The sequence below is a fragment of the Polyodon spathula genome, chromosome 5, assembly GCF_017654505.1.
Source record: "Polyodon spathula isolate WHYD16114869_AA chromosome 5, ASM1765450v1, whole genome shotgun sequence".
Lineage (NCBI taxonomy): Eukaryota > Metazoa > Chordata > Actinopteri > Acipenseriformes > Polyodontidae > Polyodon > Polyodon spathula.
Window position 1 is genome coordinate 68,664,843 of NC_054538.1, and position 23,855 is coordinate 68,688,697.

The following is a 23,855-nucleotide window of genomic DNA, read 5'->3' on the forward strand; positions in this document are numbered from 1 at the left end:
GGGCTCCAAGACTATTTCTGATGTATAGTGCTACCCCTCTACCTCTTCTGTCCTGACTATCTTTCCTATACAGTGTATACCCACCAATATTATATTTGTCTCCATCATCCTTGGGTAACCAAGTTTCTGTAACACCTGTCACATTGTGTTAGTGCAGTAGTTTCAAGTTCTAATATTTTTTGAGATTTCTAGAGTTTAGATAAATACATCTGATGGCTATCTTAACTGAGTTGTTGCCCTTGTTTTGATGTAGTCTCCTTTGTTTAGTTTTGTTTTTTGTAATTATTTCTCCCCCCCCCCCCCTTCCTTTCTATGGTCTGGCAGTATCCCAGAAAATACCAGTTTTGGTCTTGTCTTTTAATTTCCTTCCTAGCTCTCTGAATTTATTTTGCAAGGATTTTGATCTGTCTCTTCCAACCCTCTTCTATCTCCTTGGTGGCTTTCTGTTTGTTAGGGGTGCAAACATCCAAGAATATTGGGTGTGCCAGCTCCTCAAACTCCTGTTGTTTTGTAATTTTGTGCCGCTCCATTTCTAGCATACTTACTTGTTGAAGCAAGTCCTGGATCTTGCAACACTTCACACACACTTGGTTTAGCTCTGCTGGGTTTTCTCAGATTTCCTATATCATGCAGGAGTCATAGATTACCAGCTTGAAGGCCATGCTTTTTTTTTTTTTTTTTTAGGTTTAAGTTTAGTTTCTTCAGCTGTCAACCTGCTTTCAAACTGCCTCTAAAGTGTTCTTTTCCACAAAGCACTTCTTCCCACTGCCTTGCCTCTGTGTCTGTGCTTGTTTGTGCTTTGTTAGTTCCACCCCCTTGTCTCAGAAGTAGGTATCTATTTCTTGTAACTTTCCTTCCCTCATCCGCAAAAGCAAAACTTTTGCCACAAAATATTTTCCCTAAAATTATTTGTTCTCAAGAAATTTCAAGAAATTATAAATTTCCATTGGGGTATGTAAACTTACGTTTGGAGAAAGTCTGGTGAGGCATGCAAAGAAAACAACACCATACCTACTGTCAAGCACGGAGGTGGTAATATTCTTCTATGGGGCTGTTTTCCTGCTAATGGCACAGGAAATGTAGTTCCAATATATGGTATAATGGATTCCAAAGCATACCAAAAGATATTGGCCAATCATCTGAAACCCTCCACTACAAAACGTTGTTTAAAGAGCAACTGGGCGTTCCAACATGACAACAATCCAAAGCACACATCAGAATCTTATAAACACAGCCTCATTGCTCGTATACAAAAAATATAAACTGTAAGAAAATAACCCAGTTCATAGTCTAAACCAGTGGTAGGTAACCCTGGTACTGGAGTGCCACAATCCTGCAGGTTTTGTAGGTATCTCTTATTCATCAGTTGCTAAATACCTGGAACATATGGTAATTCTGACCAATTAAGCCAATCATTGAATCAATTAGGGCTTGGGTAAAACAAAAACCATAAGAGTCTGTGGCACTCCTGGACCAGGTTTGCCTACCTGGTCTAAACTATATTACATTGAATTGGCCATTTTAGATAGACTGGTATTGAATAAGTTACAAAATGTGTTTACAAAACTAGCAAGAAACAACCTATGTGCAGAAAGGAGCAGTTGTTTGATTTGAAAACAAAGCTGGTTCTTTAATTAGTAAAACGTTAATTTGAAATTCTATATTGTAATCCGACACAGAGTCTGAAATAACAATCTCAGTACAGAAACGCTTCAGCTCCGTTGTACAAGGCCTGATATGACCAGTGTGTTTTGCTTTACCAATCGGATACCATCAATATTGTAAATGACATAATTTTCCACAGTAGTGCCATTAACCAGTTGTTCATTTTTTGCTAGTGACAAAACAATCCACTGAATGTGATGTGGTTAAGCCAGTTATTGTTCTAAACTGAAAAAACAGAAGATGTATTTTATGACAGTTATACAGATTAGTTTTCAATTGACTTGAACAATACAGGAAACAGTAACATTATTCTTTAACAAGTGTGTAAAAAAACAAGAAGCTCCATCTTAACCTCCCCAGAGATCAATCACTACCCATTGAGATGAACCATAAGAATAACATAAGTGTTTTTTTAAATAGTAATATAAATATTTTCAGGAAAGCTTGCAAGAAATAAAAATATCAGTGCTTACATTAGGGTAAATTGACTGAAGTTTTTCAGCTCATGCCTTCATCAGTGTTGAAACACAGATTAGCCTAAATAAAATATTTGTCAACTAAGAATATCATTTTTGACCTAGAGTTGAAAGACTCAATCTCGTATTGCCAAACCCCTGCTCCACCCAGTTGAAATGTGGCTTAATTTAAAAAAAGTCTGGCTCCTAACACTCTGCCAATAAAACAAGCCAAGCTGTTTTCTATTTATAAGCAGCTCACCTGGTCCAATAACCTGCCAGACAGTAGCAGTGACAGACATGGTCTGCTTGGCAACCTCTAACCCAGCTGAAATGTATATAAAAGGGTTTTTATAAGAAAAGGCTGGAACGATAGTGTATTAAGGTCATATCTGATTTTTTGATAGAGTCTGATTTTTTAAAAATTAAACTTCCACTGAACAACAAAAATACTCATACTCTTCTCTCAGTTGATTTTTTTTTTATTTTTTGTTTTACGAGACATGTGAAAGCCTTGAGCTTATATCCAACTGTAAGCCATGGGTTAGTTTTGTGTTTTCACAGTTTAGACTGACACAACCCAAACACCCTGATGTGAAGCAGGCCCACCCGTCGCCCAGTCTGAATTTAAACAGACCAGCAGGCAGGGAGAGGAAAATAAGGTCTGGATTCACTATGGCTACCTACACACACACACTGCAGTTGGCTCAGCAACTGTATTTACAAACGGCACTGGCTGCAGTTGTTTGCTGTACACACACACACACCTTTCATTGCTGAAGGGAGTGCACTCCCTGTATAAACAACCCACTGAACTCTGGCCATCATTACATGCTGAGCGTGAGGTTTTGTGTGACAACATGGAGGCTGTGTTTTTATTTATACTTTTGGAAGAAAGTACTGTACGTAATCGATCAAGTGCTTGTCAAGCACAGCCATGTTCTTATGCAAAACCTAACAGAAACGCCATGTTGCTTTTTCTGCACTGCTAAATACAGTGGCGACGATCTGCAGTACCATGACAGTAAAGCAAAACATGTGGGCGATCTTCTGACCAGAAGGCTGGTGGGAACGCCTTGGTTTCCTGGAGTGCCAAAACACACAGATGAGACATTCGGTATCGGTGGAAAAACGAGTTGCGGTCGCATTGTGGCGTTTGAGGATACGAATTGTCCCATATTGCTTTATTTAAGTTGCAAAACCAAAAATACATGTTTTTTCTTACAACAAAATATTATACAACTGTACTTTGATTTATATATATATATATATATATATATATATATATATATATAATATTTATCGTTGCTATCAATTTACTGTTCATCAATATTACAAAAATAGTCGAACCGAGCTCATCAGGCACCTATATATCATATGGAATATGGAAACTACTGATAACGAAAGACATCCATTATTTTCGCAAGACAATAATAGCACCAACTGTGGTGTTTCTGTTAGTTGCATCCCCGTTGTTAATACAAAACAAAATTACAAGCCTTCACTTCGGTCAAGGGGCACAGGAAAAAACAGGTCTCACAACACCTTTGTGACATCGGAAAAGTGCCCAACTGTATTTTCAACAGACCTATAAGTCAGTGGCACAGTGGCAATTCAGGCTGTGTGCTATTTGAAAATGCATTCGCATTACAGCTTGTTAATTAATTAAAGTCTGTAATTAGTTCAATATTGGAAATAATGACATTTTTTTTAAAGGAACAAAATATGAATACCCCTGTGGCAGAGCAAAGCTCTGCCCTTTAAATTGGCAGGGATGGGGTTAACTTCCCCTACCTGCCTGGGTTTATTATGTTCAGGTGGCTGGGGTTGATTAGTTGATTAGGTTGATTAACGATCAATCAGCGCCCAGCCACCTGATATAAAAGGAGGCCTCTGCTTCTCATTTGGAGAGAGGGAGCTGAGGAAGCAGGTTGTTTTTTTTTGCTTGTTTGGAAAGTTTGAATCCAGTGAAGGCATTGCCCAGCCTAGAAATTGTTATTTTTGGAAATTTTGCTTTTTGTCTTTCTTTGTGTTTAAATTGTTTTGTTTTGGCCCTTGTGCCCTTTCATTTTTGTGTTTATTTATAATAAAATAGTTATTTTTTTGAACTGCAGTCTGTCTCTGGGCCTCTTTCCACTCGCCAGCCTGCCACAACCCCCCAAAATATACTAGCTAAATAAGACTTGACATGACGTAAACTGTCTGCGATCAAAAGGGTTGACTGTTTTTTTTGGTTGTTATAGAACAGAGCTGTTAGATATTTAATTCATAACCAACAACAGGTCTGTATTTTAGGAATAAATACTATAGTAAAATAAGTTATTGCAGGCACAGGGCGAGGCAATCCACACACAGGCGGAGTGCGAGCGTGAACCCAGGCCCTCTTGCACTAAAGCATAGCGCCGATACCGCTGTACAAAAGAGCCGACTCCTCTGCCAGGAGCGTATATCAGGCTCATGTCTCTGAGTGATTACTTCACCTACTAGCCCAGCTGCTGCCTACCTTCGTGCACGCTACACACTTCCCTACAAGCCTCAAGTCCGCCCCAGATTTGTTCACCAGGCTATAGTCCGACGAGTGTGTGCTGAGCTACCTGCACCCCGCCCTGACACCTCGGTTAACGCAGGCAGCACATAGGACAAAGCAATCCCCACACAGGCGAAGGGCGGGGGTGAACCCGGGACTTCCATAAAGAAAAAAACAAGACCACAGATCTAAAAAAAAAAAAATGAAATTGAAGATTCTACTGAGCAAATCTCCTTTTGGGAAACTGAAAAAAAAACTAACCCGCAGAAACGATAAACAATTGGCAATTCAAAACAGTAACATCTGGAAAAATTACTTTGAAAATTTATGTCAACCAGTTGAGGACGCAGAAAATTCCGATCAGGCTACTATCATCCAAAAATGTAATGATTTAGAAAAAATAATCAAAAACAACCAAAACCCAGTAGATGCCCCTTTCATATAGCAGGAGCTGACAGCTCCAATTCACAAACTCAAGTCCAAAAAAGCTAGAGGCTCAGACAGCATCAGCAATGAAATACTGAAGCACAGCAGCCTGAAGCTGCAGTAAGCCTTGCTAAAATTACTTAACCTGGTCTTGAGAACTGGGTGTTTCCCTCAGATCTGGAATCAAGGACTGATAACCCCGATTTATAAGAGTGGAGACAAAATCGACCCCAACACCTACCGGGGCATCTGTTTGAACAGTAATCTGGGGAAGATATTCTGCAGTATCATTAAAGCCCAGATACTGGCCTTCCTGACCGAACACAGTGTCCTGCATAAGAGTCAGATTTCAGATCTCAGGGAAACAGGTACCACTTTATCCTGGGAAATAACACCCTGGGGCACTGCTCCAGTTATACATACCTGGGTCTCACAATTAGTGCATCAAACACATTTAACCTGGCTAGAAAAGCACTCAAAGAAAAAGCACGCAGGGCATTCTACGCCATAAAGAGTCATTTTTTCAAAATCAAAGCCCCAATCAAAATTTGGTTAAAAATCTTTAATAGTATAATTCAACCCATTCTATTGTATGGCAGTGAAATCTGGGGACCAATCCTAAATAAAATAATAACCCAAAAAACTGAGACAAATGCCCAACATGGAGTTCTGCAAAAATATACTACAAGTCCACAGAAACTCCCCAAGTAATGCGTGCAGAGCCAAACTGGGGGTTTTCCCATTAATAATCCCCATCCAGAAGAGAGCAGCCAAATTCTGAGCCCATCTAAATGAAGCCGACACACAGAGCTATCATTATAAATATCATAAATCAATACATTGAAAATTGGCAAAATGATATTACATCACAAAACAAATTAGAAAAACTGAAAATTCCAATCGGCAGATTATTTAATCAAAATTAAAAACACGTTAACAAAGTACAGACTCAGCGACCACAGCCTGGACATCGAAACTGACTGACAAAGTCCTGGGCAGCCAGAGAGCACAGACTGTCTCCATTGTGAATCAGGAGAGGTAGAAAAAGAGATAAATAATGGAGAAATATATCCCAAAATTCATGAGTCTCGCGCCAAATTTCATACTCCTTACTGACACTGATAAAATAGGGATCCTGCTAGGAGAGTCGGCGCAGAGCACTGAACTGGCAGCCCAGTATGTGTCAGCATGCCACTGCCTGAGGGATAGTGGGTAGGGAGGGAGGGATGGAGGTATTGCTTACATGTTTTATCATTTTGTTTTTTAACAGCTTTGGCAACACCAGAGAGTCATGCCAATAACACTCATTTGAATTGAATTGAAGGAGAGAGAGAGAGAGAGAGAGAGAGAGAGAGAGAGAGAGAGAGAGAGAGAGAGAGAGAGAGAGAGAGAGAGAGATCAGGAGCAGGAGAGAGTTCCAGAGAGAAGGAACAGTTGTACTAAGCTTTCTCCCCAGTGCAAGAGGTGTACCAGAACTGACAAAAGTTTTAAAAGCCGGAAATAAATCCTGTAGAATGCTAGTTTGGAGACTCCCATGTGTGTTGATATTTTTATACAATTGCTTTTTTTCCTTTTAAACAAAACAGCTAAAAAGAATAGGTCAAACTTTGCAACACTGTCCCATTGTAACAAACACGGGGAATTGGAAAAAACAGTGTTAAGCAACTTGTACAATTAATTAATAAAACAGTACAACATACATGTTCAATACTGACATACTGCATTATATATATATATATATATATATATAAAAAAATGTGTGTGTTGTTTTTAATGGTTCTTGCATGCCTACAGTATATTGTATAGCTCAGTGTGTAGGGCCCTTTACCTGTGCGACCTGTTTTCCACCTATTGGGTCAAGAGAAGTTTCAATCTAACTGATTTGCGCTAATCTACTTCAGAGTCCAAAAGCAAGAGTCTTCCACACCATATAAAAGGATAAGCCTTTTTCATGGGTAGTTGGTTGTCTATATATTGCATTTTGTTGTCTTACCAGCAGGGGTCAGAATAATCCTTAGCAAGACCTTATCACGACACAACTAGTTACACTGGTTATCATCTTATTCAAACCCAGCACGGGTGGGTCCGTTCAGCAGTAAATCGACTGTCTGCTTTTATAGTGCAGACCACTGCTGGATTAGCTAGCAGGTGAGTTCAGGGGAAGGGGAAGGGGAGGGGGCAAATGTGAGGTTTTAAATCTAGACGCCTATGAGAAAAAGATAAATTGGCGGGACACATTAGTCAATCAGACTGAACAGCTCTGTATGGCTTTGCAATAAATGGCCTCAGTGAATCACTGCTATTGGTAAGATGACGTTTCTACATCGCAAAACACGTCCAAGCAAGTGCTATCCTATTATTCTTGTATATTGGAAATCTAGAAAATAGTAATGGTGAAATATTGAATAACAGATAAAGACCGGGTATAAATCAGTAGAAAACGACGTCAAGTTAAAAAAAATAAAATAAAACAAAAAAAATCTGTAATTTTTCAGAAAAATTCGGAATAAGTCAGAAATGTTGAACACTTGTCATATATAACCCAGAGTTGTTTATTTTATTTTTCATACTTTTTCAGTCATTTAAAATACAAACTCCAAAACTAAATGTTCAGCATTATTGTTTTGGCTTTAACTTTTATTTATTTATTTATTTATTTATATTAGCATTAGGTCTGTCTTTTCAAGTCAACCAATAACATTTTCCAAAATGTTCTTCCTGTAATGTATCTGAAGCTGCCGCAGGTCTTATCTCTGCTGGAACAGAACTCCAAAGGTTGGATTCTGTGCAAAATATGTCAAAGTCCAGCTGCACATCTCCATTTACACTTTAATTAGCCTTCCTTGCCTTGGTAACCCACACAACACAACACATTAGGATACTACTGTCAGGGGGTAGTACGGTCTGTGTAGTGCTGTGCAGAGTTATATTCTGCAGGTATGTCAGCAGGCCAGTTTTCCAAGGTAAACCTGCACTCTGTCATAGCACTATGCTCCGCCTCTTGTCTGTTTTAAACAAGCAGTATTGGGAATCCTAGGGGATTCCTTTTTTGTTGAACTCTTCTGCCAAAACACTCAGAGAGTGAAAAACCCAGCTAGGGTTTCCAAACAGTGCATGCCTGGGGCCAATTAGGAAGGTGCAGAGAGAAGGAAATGAACACAGTGTACTGTAGGTACTGTAGGGACAACAGCTCCCATTAAACTGAAAGTGAAAGTGAGGTCATCTGATTGTCTTTTCAGGTTTTACAGGTTTTGTAACAGCCTATCTATCTATCTATCTATCTATCTCTATCTATCTATCTATCTATCTATCTGTCTGTCTGTCTATCTATCTATCTATCTGTCTATGTATCTACAGTATCTATCAATAACACCTGCTGCTGCTTTATAAATATCTCAGCCTCTTTTTTTTTACACATTTTTTTACAATAGATTTCTGTAACCCACGTGTTATATGTGCACTGAGGAGATCAACAAAAGGAAAAGAATGTGGAAAACCACATTAGTTTTAAAGGGAGAAGCAAGAGAGAGAAATTGAGATACTTCTTGCAAATAAGGAATAAGGAAGAACGAAAGCGAGTTGGGGAGCACATATCCATTTTGGTAAATCCTTTTGTCTTAGAAGTATATCTGCATCTGAGTCTGTTCTACCATCAGGACAGTTTTGCAGGTGTGATTTAAATTCTTTATTTAAAAGAGCTGGTATGTGTTCTTGGATCAACAAACTGAATTCACCAGTCAGTGTTTTTTATTTCAAATTATTAATCTTTTCCCATTAGAAGAGAAACCAAGGTTTTTTACACAGAGCTGGTAATCCAGATGGCATTAGAACCTTGTCATTCAGCAAGAGCTTAATTGATCTCTGCATCCTGATAGCAGCATGCAGTAAACAGCAACCGCATGTTAGTTCAGCGGCATATGTGAAAAACTGTGCACATTTTGATACTAGTACCAAATTTTGTAGGGTGTTGTGCATGTTCCTTCTGATTAATTTGTCGTTTCTTGCCAATTGAAATTAACCCTTGGTGTGCTGTAGGCGACACGAGTTGCCAGGGCGAAATACGTTGCATTAGATTGTGAGTTTGTCCCCAGACTTGAGTTTCCTGCACTTAGTGTATGATGAGAGCAAAATAACCAATCAAAAGCCAATTTTCACTAAAAAGGAACTAGTTCAGTTTCCGACCAAATTTCGGGCACTTTTTGGTTAACCAAAAGGGTACCTGAAATGGGGGGTAGTAATTAGTTTTGCTAGAGAAGGCACAAACAGGAGAGCAATATTGATCAAGAATTCCTGTATATAAACCCACTGTATATAGTGTATAAACCCACTGCCACCATGTTATACTAATGTCCCTCCAGTGTCAGTTAAATCTACAGATGTACCAGTGACAGCTGTGAATACAAAGATGGAGTGCAAACAAGACACCATGGAGAAGGCTAGAGAGTTTGTGAACGATAGCAGAGAATGGGAGAGAGAATTGAGCAAGGTCAATGAGAAGCAGTGAGATTGCATAATCAAGAAAAAGACCCAGTGGAGAGACATGTACTGGAACTCCACAAAAAGAAACAGATGATTTCCTGGTCAGCATACCATGGGAAGCATCTGAAAAGAGAGGTCAAGCCCAGATGTGTGAGTGCTCTTTTACCCGTTTCCAGATTCTGCTCACTCTCTGCCAATGATTCACCATGGAATCATTGTTGTAAAGAAAGCTGTGCAACATCTCAACCCAGGACAGATTCCAGTTATTTCTTGTGACCAGCCACATGGCCAGACAATTTTGGTGAGAACCAAATGGTAGTCATGTTAGGTGGGCTACATCTAGAGATGGCTGCCCTGAAGGCCCTGGCAAGGACGTGGCTTGATGGAAGTGATTAGACAAAAAAGTATTTCTCAAAATTAACCTACTATTCAATGTTTTTGACTAAATCTTAAGAACATAAGAACATAAGAAAATTTACAAATGAGAGGAGGCCATTCAGCCCATCTTACTCGTTTGGTTGTTAGTAGCTTATTGATCCCAAAATCTCATCAAGCAGCTTCTTGAAGGATCCCAGGGTGTCAGCTTCAACAACATTACTGGGTAGTTGGTTCCAGACCTTCACAATTCTCTGTGTAAAAAAGTGCCTCCTATTTTCTGTTCTGAATGCCTTTATCTAATCTCCATTTGTGACACCTGGTCCTTGTTTCTTTTTTCAGGTCGAAAAAGTCCTGTGGGTCAACATTGTCAATACCTTTTAGAATTTTGAATGCTTGAATCAGATAGTTGCATAGTCTACTTTGTTCAAGACTGGATGGATTCAATTCTTTTAGCCTATCTGCATATGACATGCCTTTTAAACCCAGAATAGTTCTGGTTGCTCTTCCTTGCACTCTTTCTAAAGCAGCAATATCCTTTTTGTGGCGAGGTGACCAGAACTGAACACAATATTCATATTACTTCCCTTGATTTAAATTCAACACTTTTCACTATATAGCCGAACATTTTGTTGGCCTTTTTTATAGCTTCTTGGTGTGTTACAGAACACATGCTCCAGTTTTGTGCACATTAAGGAGGCAGTGTGGTCCAGTGGTTAAAGTCCAGGGGCTTGTAAGCAAAAGGTCACTGGTTCAAATCCCAACTCTACTACTGACTGCCTCACTGTGTGACCCTGAGTAAGTCACTTAACCTGCTTGTGCTCCATCCTGCAGATGAGATGTTAAATCAACGTCCTATTGTAAGTGACTGCATATAATACACAGTTTTGAGCCTACATCTGTAAAACACTTTGTGACGGTGGTCCACCTATGAAAGGTGCTAAATAAAATAGATATATTATCATTATTACCAAGCACAGGATGGATTAAAGTTGTCTTATGCAGTATAATAGCTTCTATGATAGTCAGCCATGCTCTTTGAAATACCACTATGTGAAAATACTGGTCTAGACTATATGTGAGTTTGCCATACTTGCTATTGCAGAGTTGTGTTCAGGACGTGTTCTCCTATATCTAGAAGTTTCATTGACTAGCGCTATTAAAATAATAATGGTAGTAAAACAGTTCTTGGGAAGTCTGCAAAAAAAGAAGTAAATAAATAAAATAAAATAAAGCTGTTACAATTCTAAAATGAGTAAGAAACCATACAAGACCCTACATTAAAAGTTGTTTATTTCTGGTTTGGTAACTTTATTGGGTGTAAACCTTTTCTTTATTGGGTGAGAACCTTTCTGAAAACATTGAGCTAATAACGATTTGGAGAATTTAGCCAATGTAACGTAATGGGAATTTTTTTCTCTGACAAAAAAAAAAGTCAGGCAATTGTGGCTAAATCTTAATTGTGTGTCATGGGTTAAACTGCACCTTTCTTTAGATGTATATTTAATGTTTTGTACTTTAATGATTTTGGAACAATAAAAATGCCATGTTTAGCGTACACAGACGTTTGTGTTTTGTCACCTTTTAGGAATTAAATCCAATCCTTGTTGAATGTTAAGAAAACATATTTTGTCGAAAGATTAAAACAGCTTTCTTTGTCGATATAGGAATATATATATATACTTATATATATTATATATAATATATATATATAATATATATATATATATAAACTGCAAGTATTATAAAATAGAATACACATGTATAAACTGCAAGTTATTGAAAGCAACCAACCCATTTTATAGATTTCATCATTCATCATGCCAACTGCTTGCCACAGACAGACACGTTCTAGCCTCAAGGGGGCACACAATCTGGAAACATTGTGATTATTTTAGTGGACTCCAACAAGCATCAAATCACACCCCTAAAAAAAGAAAAAATAATGAAAAGACTTGATTGCAGTTTAAAACATCAGTGAAAGTGAACTGGTACACGATTAGTGCTGATTAAGATTAATGCAATGCCACTTTATTAGGAACTATGAGATAAAATATGCAAATGAGCTGCACCCCTTGTCATGTGGTCAGCTGTGCAGTATTCAAGACCTAAAACAGTTATCTGTTAGTTTGAAATGGGGCATCATAATAGGTGCTTGGAAGTTGTATAAAGTTGACATTGATATTAAAGTTATCTCAGTAGTTAGCTTCCGATTGGTTAGAACTGGTGCAAGTGGTGACTGCTCGGGGAAGCTGATTGTATTGTGGCATCTGAAAAGACTAATTGCACTTGCACAATAAACCAAATACTGAGTGGCAACATCCTGTAATTACATTGTCGTTACACTTTAATATCACTGACATTACATTGCTGGTATGCATATAATGCATTTATAAAACCAAAGAATGCAAAACGATTCCATTTTCAGTCTTGTTTTAAATGAACGCTTCCTGCAAACAAACCAATTTCATTTAAAATTGAACCCAAAGGATTCGACAAAACTGCCGAAATAATTCATCATGACTGCAAATACAGGATTCATATTTGCCATGTGAGGATTTCAACAACTGAAAACAAAATGCAAATGATCATGCAGCAACAATTGTCTGATCCTAAGTTATTTTACAATTCTAAAAAGGACAAATTGTGACAAGGTACTTTTTCATCTGCAATGTTTTATTAGTGTGAAGTGGCAAATATAAAGAATGGATCTGTTTAGTTTAAAATGAAACACCGTCTGCATTATACAAGTGCAGCACTTGACAAAGTGCCAGTTCTCATCACAAACAATTAATGCACACAAAGACTGTAAGCCACTCCAGGCAACAGGAATAGAAAAGTACTGGCGTCAAATTCTGATGGACTACAGCCTATTTGAAGGTCTGATATACCAAGTAAGACCTAGATAATGCTATTAGCAATGATGGATGTGATGCGAGTGGATATTTAGTCATTTTGGAGAGTGCAATGTAAAAGGTTAAGATTAATATTAACACGTGCCCAAAAATTGTCAAATCGGATCACAAATTGAATAGAACTGCTTCTTCTGACCCTCAAGTGAGTGATTCATTAACAACAGCAAAGAAACACAGTACAATTTTCTCCAAAGAAGAACAAGTTATTTGATTTTATGTAACCTGAGCAACATCTGAGTTCGGCTTATTGAGAAACAGTCCAATACAATGTCTAAAGAACTTGTGCTCGGGCTCACAGACTTGCCCTGCTTCCAGTTTCTTTGTACACATCCAGTTTCCTTTCGCTTCACTTCATAAATGTGTGAAATGATTTTGGAAACTCATTTTTTAAGCTTAGAACGCAATATAGCATATTGTATTTTGAGAAAGTATTACCTAAGTGCTTACAGTTACAGTTATCGCATATTGTATTAAAAAAGCAGGTCAATATAATAGAAAAAAAGTATATTACTCGTTGTGTACATTCTATTGTAAAAAATGTCATAAAATGATAGGATAATTATGTCCCTGTACTGTATAAGGTACTAATAGTTGCTATATACTGCATGATAATACACTAACATGTTGTTCTATGAATATATTTCCTTTAGTTCCTTTAATGTGCTTCATCATTTGAGGTTAAAACAACGGTATTTAAAGCTCTAGTGAAAATATGCATCACCAAAATGAAAATGAACAGCACCAAAATACCCCTTCCTTTAGTTAAATAATAGATCAATTAGTTAGTGGCAATATTTTGTTCATGAGCTTTCTACATAATCAATGCAGGTTGATTATGGGAAAACAAAACTTTCTATCAGACAATAATTCTAGAAAAAACAATGTAAGCTGCGTAATATTATGGTAAGTGACATGCCCATAGCGTACTCAATAAGTAACATGCTTTTCTTTCTCTCTGTATCTTTGTGTTTATTGGCCCAGCATATGAAACACACAAATTAGATACCTTAAAACCAGATGTCTTGAGGAGTTACTGCTTCTTTTCTCCTGAACCCCCTGAATTCAGCCCTGTAAGCGCAGGCAGCGGTCCTCAGGTCTGCAGATACTATGTGTACCGGTCAGCAGAGACAGGCAGACAGTTTACTTCCACAAATGAGACAGTATCCCCACTTTGGACAGTCCTGCAGTAATCCGGAGCTGTGTGTTATGCCTGCTCCTCTCTGTGCAGTGCTCAACTGCTGAGTGCTTCAGGCTTCAGTCTCCTAGCGCAGCTCTCTCTGTCGTCTGATGACATCAGCAAGTCAGCAAGAAGTGCTGGCAGCAGATATTTATGGCACAGAGTGAGTAAGCAGGAGAGAGCGAGGAAGAGTCAGAGACCAGGGTTGAAACTTTCCAGGGCACACAGATTCCTGAGATTTGTAGTCAACTTAAGCCCATCCTGTTTTTAATATATATATATATATATACCAGGGCTGCTGTAGCTGTTATTTTGGGTGCCTTTTAATTTCTCCAGCTTGCAACAGGCAAGGCATGAAGCTTATAATTGCAGCTGTAACGCTATTTTAGTTATTATTATAAACTTTATGGGGGTGGGGGGGGGGGGGGGCAGTGAATGAATGGAACTCTTCATTGGCAGATAGAGAGAACTGATTGAGGTATATAAAGTAATCAACAGAACAAAAATACATTTTTTCTGATTCCTAACCTGGATCCCAAACCATCAGTTATATTTATCACTGTGGTTGTTTGTTTGTACATTTTGTTTCGGAGCTGCAATAAGGATTCAAATGCAATCTTTGGGTATGTGTGAGTTTGGTCATTCTATTATTTCCAAGAAAAAAAGACAACAGGGATTTTCAAAGCTTTTTACTCCAGGGTCTGCTATAAGGCTCTTGTCCATTTTTTTTTTTTTTTTTTTGAGATTTTCCATACATTCAATTTCAGAGTCGAAACAGGACAAACAGCAACGCTATTACTTGTCTAGTGTACAGTTCAGTACATTGTGCAATTATCAATTAGCTAAAATCAATAGTCCATGAATAAAGGGGGGTTCCAGTTTCATGAAATGTTGTTTTGTTCCTTGGAATACAGTGTACCTTTATCAGTCATTGTTATTGTTAAGTGAAGTTACAGTACCAGTTTTTCTTGTTTCTGTAAGCCCCAACTTACAGTAACTAGTGAAACAGGTAGATTCCAAGAGACACAGACTCACACACACTTGCTTTTTAAACCAAAACTTCTGCACAAGTATTAACTCCCCCTAGTGGCTGATGTGAAAAAATGTTGCGACCTGTTTATAAATTTGGTTTGCTGCTCTTCATTCAGTTGGTCATGCTGCTCAGCAGACTTGGTGCTGGTTAAGCTGGTCCAAGTTATATACATATATATATATATATAACACTTGTATTTGTCGTGTTTCAAATGCCAATAAATTTGTTTTACTTTGTTAGCATAACCGAACAATGTGTAAGAGCAACATAATTAATGACTTACTGTTACTGTCTCCTCTTGTGCTCTAACCAAACACACAACTTATTACAGTACATAATATAAACAATAAAACAATGCATTCAATGGATTCAGATAAACAATGGATTCAAAGGAATCAAAGTGTGGAAAACATTGGAGGGTGTAGAAGATATGAAGTAACAATCCCTTTTACAAACATACTACGGGGTTACTTACTGTAATTACAACACACTGTACTATTGTTGATATTTAAATGCAGTGCACTGAACAGTACTGCTTGCTATAAGTACTGTGTTGCCAGTTAGCTTCCAAAACAGTGAGTTTATTTCAAGAAATTCCTTACAAAACCTACCTAATCTTATACCTAGTAATACTATAAAACGTAGACGGTCACTGTAATTTCTGCTTTCTGCAAAACAACAACACTAAACTGCCATCTGCTTCCACACTCCACTGGATCCCAAAAAGTTTACCTGGAGACCAATCCGAGTACTCAGTACATCTTGCCCATTCAACGTTTCTGTCCCTGGGCCAATCACGGAGCGCGGTGCTACTAAGGGACAGAGCGTCGACGGTTCACTTGGCAACTACTTGAAACACCGGTGTGGAAAAAAAAGGAAAGTTAGAGAAAGAACTTACCCATGCAGCAGCGTTTCGAAAACAGTAAACTTCTTTGGAATACAAAATATAATTATACATATTTAATACTTATATCGATTTGAAATAACGACATGGTTAAGCAAACTATTCAGATTTTTGCGCGAGTCAAACCTACAAAGAAAATTGCTGGGGTGAGTAGGCTATGCACAGTGTAGTATCAACAAAGCAAAAACAGTCAGTACAATTATGATGATGTCAAACACAAACAGACGGCTAACTCGCAGCGTTTATTCAGTTTAGATCCAACACCAGCACAGATGTGTGTGCATCGGTACATACTACTTTTTTCAAACAGCGACTATCTGCAGTTGTTTCATAACGTTGTGACTCGTCGTTAAATTACTGGAGTGGTAGCTCAATTTTCCCCAGCAGTAGTCGACGGCAGTCAAATCGTTTACCAATCCCTTATTACATTTTTTTACAGATAACCTCTGGATTAATGTTAATATGTGTAAACCCGGTCACACTATAAATGGCGATAAAATTGTAGATCGCTGTGGTGTGTGTGTGTGTGTGTATGCTTAATTAAATTGTGAATTAGCATTAGTTTTACTATCACCTGACTGAATGAAATTACTTTTGATTACTGCAAGCTCTGAATTGGTGGCCTAAAAGTTAGGCTACATATTCCTTTGCCACTACCCTGGCACCATATTTGTAATGACTACAGTGCAAATCTCTATCATTTATTCAGAGCTAACAGACAATCTGTCTATTCTATGAAGTTGTGTGTCTCTTGTTAGCTTTATGAACATTATTACTGTGGTCCCAGTTATACATCACTGAGAATACTGTAGTTTGGTTCTTATTTTTATGTAAAATCAGGATAGACATATATTTTGAATGCACGCTATATATGATGCATCCTGGCACTTTTGCTGTAGGTTTGATGTACAACAAAAAAAGGTGTTTAGAGACCAGGTAGCAAACTTTCCATCTATAATGTTATTGAAATATGTACTTGTTCCAGTTTTAAATATAAAATAGAATCAACGAACCGCTATGGCAACAAATGTTTGCGTTTATAAAATCTACACATTCTGTATATAAACTCAATGTAGCAATTATGGTAATTTTCTGGCATGTGTGTTTTGTGGATATTTAATAAATGTGAAATTAGTGCAGATGTCTTGCTTGCAAACATTAATATTTTGCAGAATTGTCAAAGTGTCCTGTAGAGAAAGCCTACTGCGTTAGCTATGAACGTTGTTGCAGACTTTGTTCTGTGCTGTCATGACCCTTTTGTCTTCATGTTCACACTCTTCTGTGACCCAGATTTTACTCTTGTTGTCAGGTGTTCTCGGTGGACGATGAGGAGCATGGCAGTTCTAACTTGGAGTTCCTTATCCCCCACGACTTAGCGGACGGCTTTGTCAATAACAAGAAAGAGACCTACAGGTTCAAGTGAGTATCTGGCCAGTGTTCCGCAGACCCAATTTGGGGTCTGCAATATTACAAACTTAATCTGTTATGAATTTTATGCTCCTAAAGGGGTGACAAATAAGTGTTGAGTATTTCTTTCCTGGCTTTGACAGATTTAAGAAGGTCTTTGATCAAGGAGCCAAACAGGAGGACATCTTTGAAAATATTGCAAAGCCGGTGGCCGACAGGTATGTTTTCCTTGTTGGGTTTTTAGAAGCTACTGTAGTCAACTGCTGTTTGTATTAAAATGCACTGGCTAGTTACATTTTTAATGTTGTGAGAAAGCAAGTAAATGACAGCAAGTGAATAAAGAATGAAAAAGTTAACACCTCGGGGCACCATTTTAGATTTTGGTCTGAATTGGGATATATGTCAAGATTCAGAATTATATTGGTTTACTGTATATAAGATTATATACTATTTTACTGCATATAAGATGAGGAAACCTAGGTGAACCATTTTCTACAATGGTTTGTACCATAAAGTGGTTAACAGTGTGCAGGTGATCAATAAACTGACAGACAGTCCTGATGGCGTAACAACAGTAAATAATAAACAATGTTAACAGGCAATACAGCGGTGTGTATTGCTCTGTTTAAATCCATAGTTGGTTCCCAAATATAAACAGTTTCATTCTTATTCACCCACACGTAACACAAACACAAGTCCACAGTGCGTGCTGTAATGCTCGTTGTGAATATACAGTCCTGAGTGAAACAAAGTGCCATGGTGTTGATCCGGGTTTAGTGCTGGACTTTGGTGACAGCTCCGGATTGTGTTAGCCGTCTAAGCAATAGCAAACAGTATTTTTAGACAAAGCACTCACAATTAACAGCACAGGTTTCTCCTTTTGGTTCAAAGTTTAACCATTCACAAGGAACAGATCACCTCACTACGTCCCCTTAATATACCGTCAACCATGACCCCTTAGTTAATGAGCGCACCCGCTCCTCCAGTCCGTGGATGCCACACTGATTGCTGTCTGTGTCAATGATTTAGTGTACCGTAGCTCAGTCCCCTTTCTAGATGGACGACTGTCGGGCAATCCAGTCAAAGTTACTCTGCTCCCTTTACTCAGCACCCTCACAGGTAGGGAAGGTGCTGTCCTCTTTTTAGTTTGCTTTCCTATTGAATCTACGGTAACTATCCAGCACATTAACTGGAGCAACCAAGGGACTGCACAACAGTTAAGAAACAGAACACTAAAATAATTTCAGTAACTTTTGTGAAAAAATAAGATGAAAGGGAAGTATATTAAGATCCCTATGAAGTATATTAAGGTCCCCACAGTTTTCAGTCACAATTCTTTGCCCGAGAAATTGCACATGTAAAATTTTTTTTAAAAAAGCAATATTCTGAAATGATATCCTAACCCTGGCATGGCTTCTCAAACTGGCACCCTAACATCTATCTTCCTTATGAAAAAGCTAAGCAAAAACATGCAATTTTTGTGCTTAATTTAGCAAAGCTCTTGAAAAATGCATTACTCATTGATTTTCCATGAAATATACAAGGCCCCACCCTTTTGGATAATGCCAAGCCTGCTATTAACCCAGTGAGAGCCTGCCAGGAAGAAGCTCCATTACTTCCAGAGTAAAATGAGCGCAAATTTATATTAAAGCAGACTTCAAAGCCTGAGTCTCTCCGTCAGATCCCAAAGTGCAGTGCATCTGGGATGTCGACTGTGCTTGTTTGTAGATATGAGGGATTGTTGTTTGCTGTACATGTGAACTGTAAATTTGCATTTCTCCTGCTACTGTGTTGTGGCCGCAGACTAGCATATTTAAAAATGAGATGCAGCATCATCTCTATGATGTGCTAACTCTGGGGAAAGAGTTTAAAATTAGATTTCTAACATTTATAAAGAATCCCTTTGAAGTGAGAGGGAAGTCTTTTTTCACATTTTATGAACCAGTACACACACACACACACACACACACACACTCACAGACACAAACACGCACACACACACAGACACACAGAGGACCCTTATAGTCGTACAATATGTTATGAGAGCTGTCCAATGGTTTTAGCTACAAACAAAAAACTACACACTGCTTGTGCATTCCCTTAATAGATAGCACAGTGGAGTAAAGAGCATTGTAAAGAGTTATGATAAAATTAAAAAAAAAAAAAAACATTGTAAACTGTGGTAGTATAGCCACAGGGAAAGCATGTGAAAACTACAAAATTACCATGCAAATTTATAGTGCTAAACTCTTATGAGGATTTATGGGCTCAGTAGACATGTTAGATGTTTAATCACTAACAGAACATCTTTTTTCTTTTGCATGTTTCCATCTTCACTTCTAAATCCAAAGATCTAAATGCTGCATCTCAGCTCTCCTGTTTTGATGTTGGGTGTTGGGTAGTAGGGGTTGGTGATAGTGGAGCATTGACATGTATCAGAAGCCCATTCTGAGAATGGGTACATGGTATAAAACAGATATGTTGTGAAAGGCAGGGAACAATATTTGTGCATGATTCAAGCATTTCCAGCTGGGTTGGCAAGTGCTTGATGTTTAATGTGGCTGTTTTTAGTTGTCTAATTCAACATTTTGTTTATAAATTATCATGTCGTGTTATTATCAGTTCCACACTTCCATGCCATGACGAAGGGTCTTGGTATGTTGTTGAGCTAAATGTTCCACTCCATGTGTAACAAATAAACATAAAAAATGCCTCTCGTGCGGAAGGGAAAAGGTCTCTTCCCCCATCAAATGATTTTTCCAGACTGCAGCCCCCACAAATGAGCTGAAAATAAACATAATTGAGTCTGAATTTGTTTGATAACTGGGATACATAGGGGTGGGGGGTAGCTCTGTTTGCCATGCAGACTGACGCATTTAATTTACAAACTCGCAGTGGAAACATTGCTGAGTTAATTACAATCAAAGCTAATTAAGGTGTCTGACATTCAGACTGCAGCGAGATTTTGCTAGGAGGCATAGAAACCCCCCTCTGAGTGTGACGGGACCTCGGAAAGTCAGACCATTATTGGGAGTTATTTATCTGCTGATAAATCAGATGGCTAAGTGGAGTTATTTGCAGTGAGGAATTTCCTCTGGTCCGTTGAACTGTCATCTAAATACCTGCTTCCCTCGTTCAGCACTTCCTCCACTTAGTAACATGGAGAGACATTCATCCCACACTAAGGCTGAATACCAAATTACAGCTATCGGTAACTTGAAAAAGCAGATCACCTTGACCTATATCCACTGAACATTTGACATGCAGACAGATGGACAGATGCAACATACACCAGCACTGATTGATACTCTCCAAAGCTTGTGCTAAAAAATGTCCTTTTCAAGTTTTATCATAATTAGATAAATGCTCAACAAATAATATGTACAAATAGAAATGTGACAGACACATACCCCGAGATTGTGGTACATTCAATAATTTATGACAAAGAGTGCATGTATATTTAATCAGAACAAAGGGTTCTTAATAATAATAATAATAATAATAATAATAATAATCCAATACTGACCAGGCATACCTCTGTTTAGCTTCTAAGATTCGCTGAGAATCAATTCAGACAGATTGTGAGCCATTCCTGTCTCTCTCTAGCTCCAAGGTTTTTAATAGTCTGAGGCTAATGAGTCAGTGACAGACCAGACCCAACTCATTCAGCCAGTTAGATCTGCAGTGCCTCGCTGGACATCCAGTTGGTTTAAAAGGCTGCCATTGGGATCACTCATCTTGTGCTTTTTGGTATATTTGGGACTTTAGATAAAATGTGTGGCTATTGAGTCATTCCAGTAGTTTACATGATCAGGGGGAACACCCTTATTACCAGCAAAACATAATTCCACGTCTGTGTTTGTTAGCTACACTTAAAGGGTACATCCGCACTACATGAAAAGTAAAACAAGCTATCCCACCTTGCTGTTCCGAATGTATTTGGTCATTGTATAATAATCCGTATTCGCCCAAACATCTGCATAACGCCATGATGCTATGTCCAAAATCACTGTTCTTGAGCATCTCTTCTGAGCCAAAAAACATGGCTTCCACATGTACCCTTACATGTGCTCTGATTCGTACCGGCGCATGCCCAGTGAAGCATTATATAAGCTGTATTACCTCTGTGTTGAAATATACTAGTCTGTGTGACAACATGGTCCGTCAAATTTTCCATACGGAAGGAACTTGTACCTGCTTTAGTTTTGTGTATTAGACATCTTTCGCACTGTACATGTTTCCTTCACATGTTGTATTTTGATGTATTATGATAAGGGCTTCTGTTTTTTGGTTTTTATTAATTGTATTTTTTGATGCCTATTTTTAGCTATTTTCAAGTTTTATGTAAGTTGTTTTTTTTCAGGAGTTTCGTTTTTGATATACTGTATGAAATTAGTGTTTTTGGTTACTTTCCACAATGCTTGAGCATTTTTTTTCTGTCCAAATATGTATAGTTGTAACTCGACAGTACTTGCACACTTAAATTGTACCTTCTTTCCTTTGCTGTCTTCCGCAATGAAATCCCTGTGGCACATTCTTCTGGGATTTTTGTATGTAGGCATGTTTGTACATTTCGCTACAATTCTGTTTTAAATCCTGTTTCTTAACTGAAATACAGCTTAAATTCCTGCTAACAAGCCTCCATTCCTGATTGTAATCTCGTTTTAAATCTTTGATACACTGATTATTTACCTCTCTAAAATGTTATGGCCACCCATCAAAGAAGGTGAAAGCTGGTACAGTACTGTTCATAAATTTGTGATTGCAATGTGAGCCATGCAGTTATTCTCTGATCCTTAGTTTCATCCATAAAAGCGACTTTTGTATGACTGACCACAAATGCTCATACCTGCCCAGACCATTACAGATGGTCTTCCAAAAGATTAATTCTACCATGCTGCATTCAGGTTGCTCTCCAGTTTCTCTTTATTTCATTGAAATCCACACAGAACTGAATTGTCAGTATGGAGAGCAATATGCGTGGATGTTCACAAGCCCCCTGGCTTGCGCAATGTGTTAATTTTCAGTTAGTGTCCGAAAAGGGGCCATCATAAGTGTAATTCCCCTTTTTCCAGACCTTGAATTAGTGTAATAGGCTTACCAGTTGCTTTATGAGATAAAATAAATAATAATAATAACGCATCCATTCAGTTGTAACTAAAACTTGGCAGAAGAATGCGCTTGACATTTACTGTAAATATATACAAATAATACAGTACAATTGGCATTCAGTCTTCTCCAAGTCTGACATTTTCTAATATTAACATCGTCCATGCAGAGGCAGACAGTTATGTGGTTATTATGTGCCATTAGCAGAAGAATACATGAAATGCAGGCTTGAGCTGCCAACTGCCCTGCAGTGGTGTACCAGTATCCAGGAATAGGGAGCTATAAACAGGAACAAGCTTGAGGAAAACCCAAGCTTGAGTGACAGTCGTGACATTTGAAATCGGTACAATCTAGTGTCAGCTCACTGCCTCATCTAAGCACTAATCACAACCATCCTCGTTCTGTAAATAATAAAAATTAAAAAACAGTTTGTTTTCAGTTAAATGATACTTGATTCCTGTCTGATTTTTATGTGTTATTCTTATATCTGAAAACATCTGAAGCAGCAGAAAGGAGCAGCAACTGGCTATGGTTGAGACGGAAAGATTTTGGATGGGGATCTCAAGCACAATAGAAATAAAGCAACGCTGATGTACAGGTAAGTAAGCTGGGATGACGCCAGAATCACTGTTGAGCCCTCTTGAGGTGTTGTGGGCTAGTCAGTGAAACACAGAGGATGGAAGGTGCCCATTTGAAGACCCCAGAGATGTACTCTACTTAGTTCAATCCAGACGGTTGTCATGCTGATGCGCTGGGGAGACCACACTGGGTTATTCCCCGGAGCCCACTAATCGGTTATTGGGCAAATTAACCAATAACATTGAATAGGCATGAATGCAGTTCAAGCCCACTAAATCAAGGAGCATCTCTATGATTAAAGGTAAAGTAGTAGATAAAAGGTTCTACATTAATGGTGAGGCAATACCAACAGTGTCCGAGAAGCCTGTGAAAAGTCTAGGGAGATGGTACGATGGGGATCTAAAGGACACAGTTCGTGTGGGAGAAGTTAGACAACAAGCAGTGGAAGAGTTGAAGAGCATAGACAGCAGCGCTTTACCAGGCAAACTGAAACTCTGGTGCCAAGACTGCTGTGGCCACTGACTGTGTACGAGGTTTCCTTGACAACAGTTGAGATGCTGGAAGCTTTAATCAGTTCATACGTCAGGAAATGGTTGGGAGTTCCACGCTGCCTCAGCAGAGTGGGACTTTATGGTAAAGGAATACTGCAGCTACCAATCTCTGCTCTAACAGAGGAGTTTAAGTGCACCAAAGTTCGACTGGAAATGACATAAGTAGATTCACATGACAAATGCATAAGGGAGGCAGCACCTGTGTTGAAAACTGGAAGAAAATGGACGGCAAAGGAAGCTGTGGAAGATGCTA

The 23,855-nt window shown here is 38.4% G+C and overlaps 2 protein-coding genes across 4 annotated transcripts in view; one reads left to right on the top strand and one right to left on the bottom strand.

The window, feature by feature from the left end:
- Positions 1–14,104, bottom strand: part of LOC121316220 (disheveled-associated activator of morphogenesis 2-like) — a 122,842-nt gene extending 108,738 nt beyond the window's left edge. For all 3 annotated transcript variants that reach the window (XM_041251134.1, XM_041251135.1, XM_041251132.1), the window contains exon 1: positions 13,849–14,104. The gene's annotated coding sequence lies outside the window, so the exon portion shown is untranslated. The remainder of the gene's footprint in view (positions 1–13,848) is intronic.
- Positions 14,105–15,923: 1,819 nt separating this feature from the next.
- kif6 (kinesin family member 6) overlaps positions 15,924–23,855 on the top strand; it is a 105,068-nt gene continuing 97,136 nt past the window's right edge. Inside the window, exons 1-3 of the mRNA XM_041251136.1 lie at positions 15,924–16,102; positions 17,266–17,375; positions 17,507–17,581. Coding sequence (XP_041107070.1) covers positions 16,043–16,102; positions 17,266–17,375; positions 17,507–17,581 — 245 coding nt within the window. The 5' untranslated portion in view covers positions 15,924–16,042. The remainder of the gene's footprint in view (positions 16,103–17,265; positions 17,376–17,506; positions 17,582–23,855) is intronic.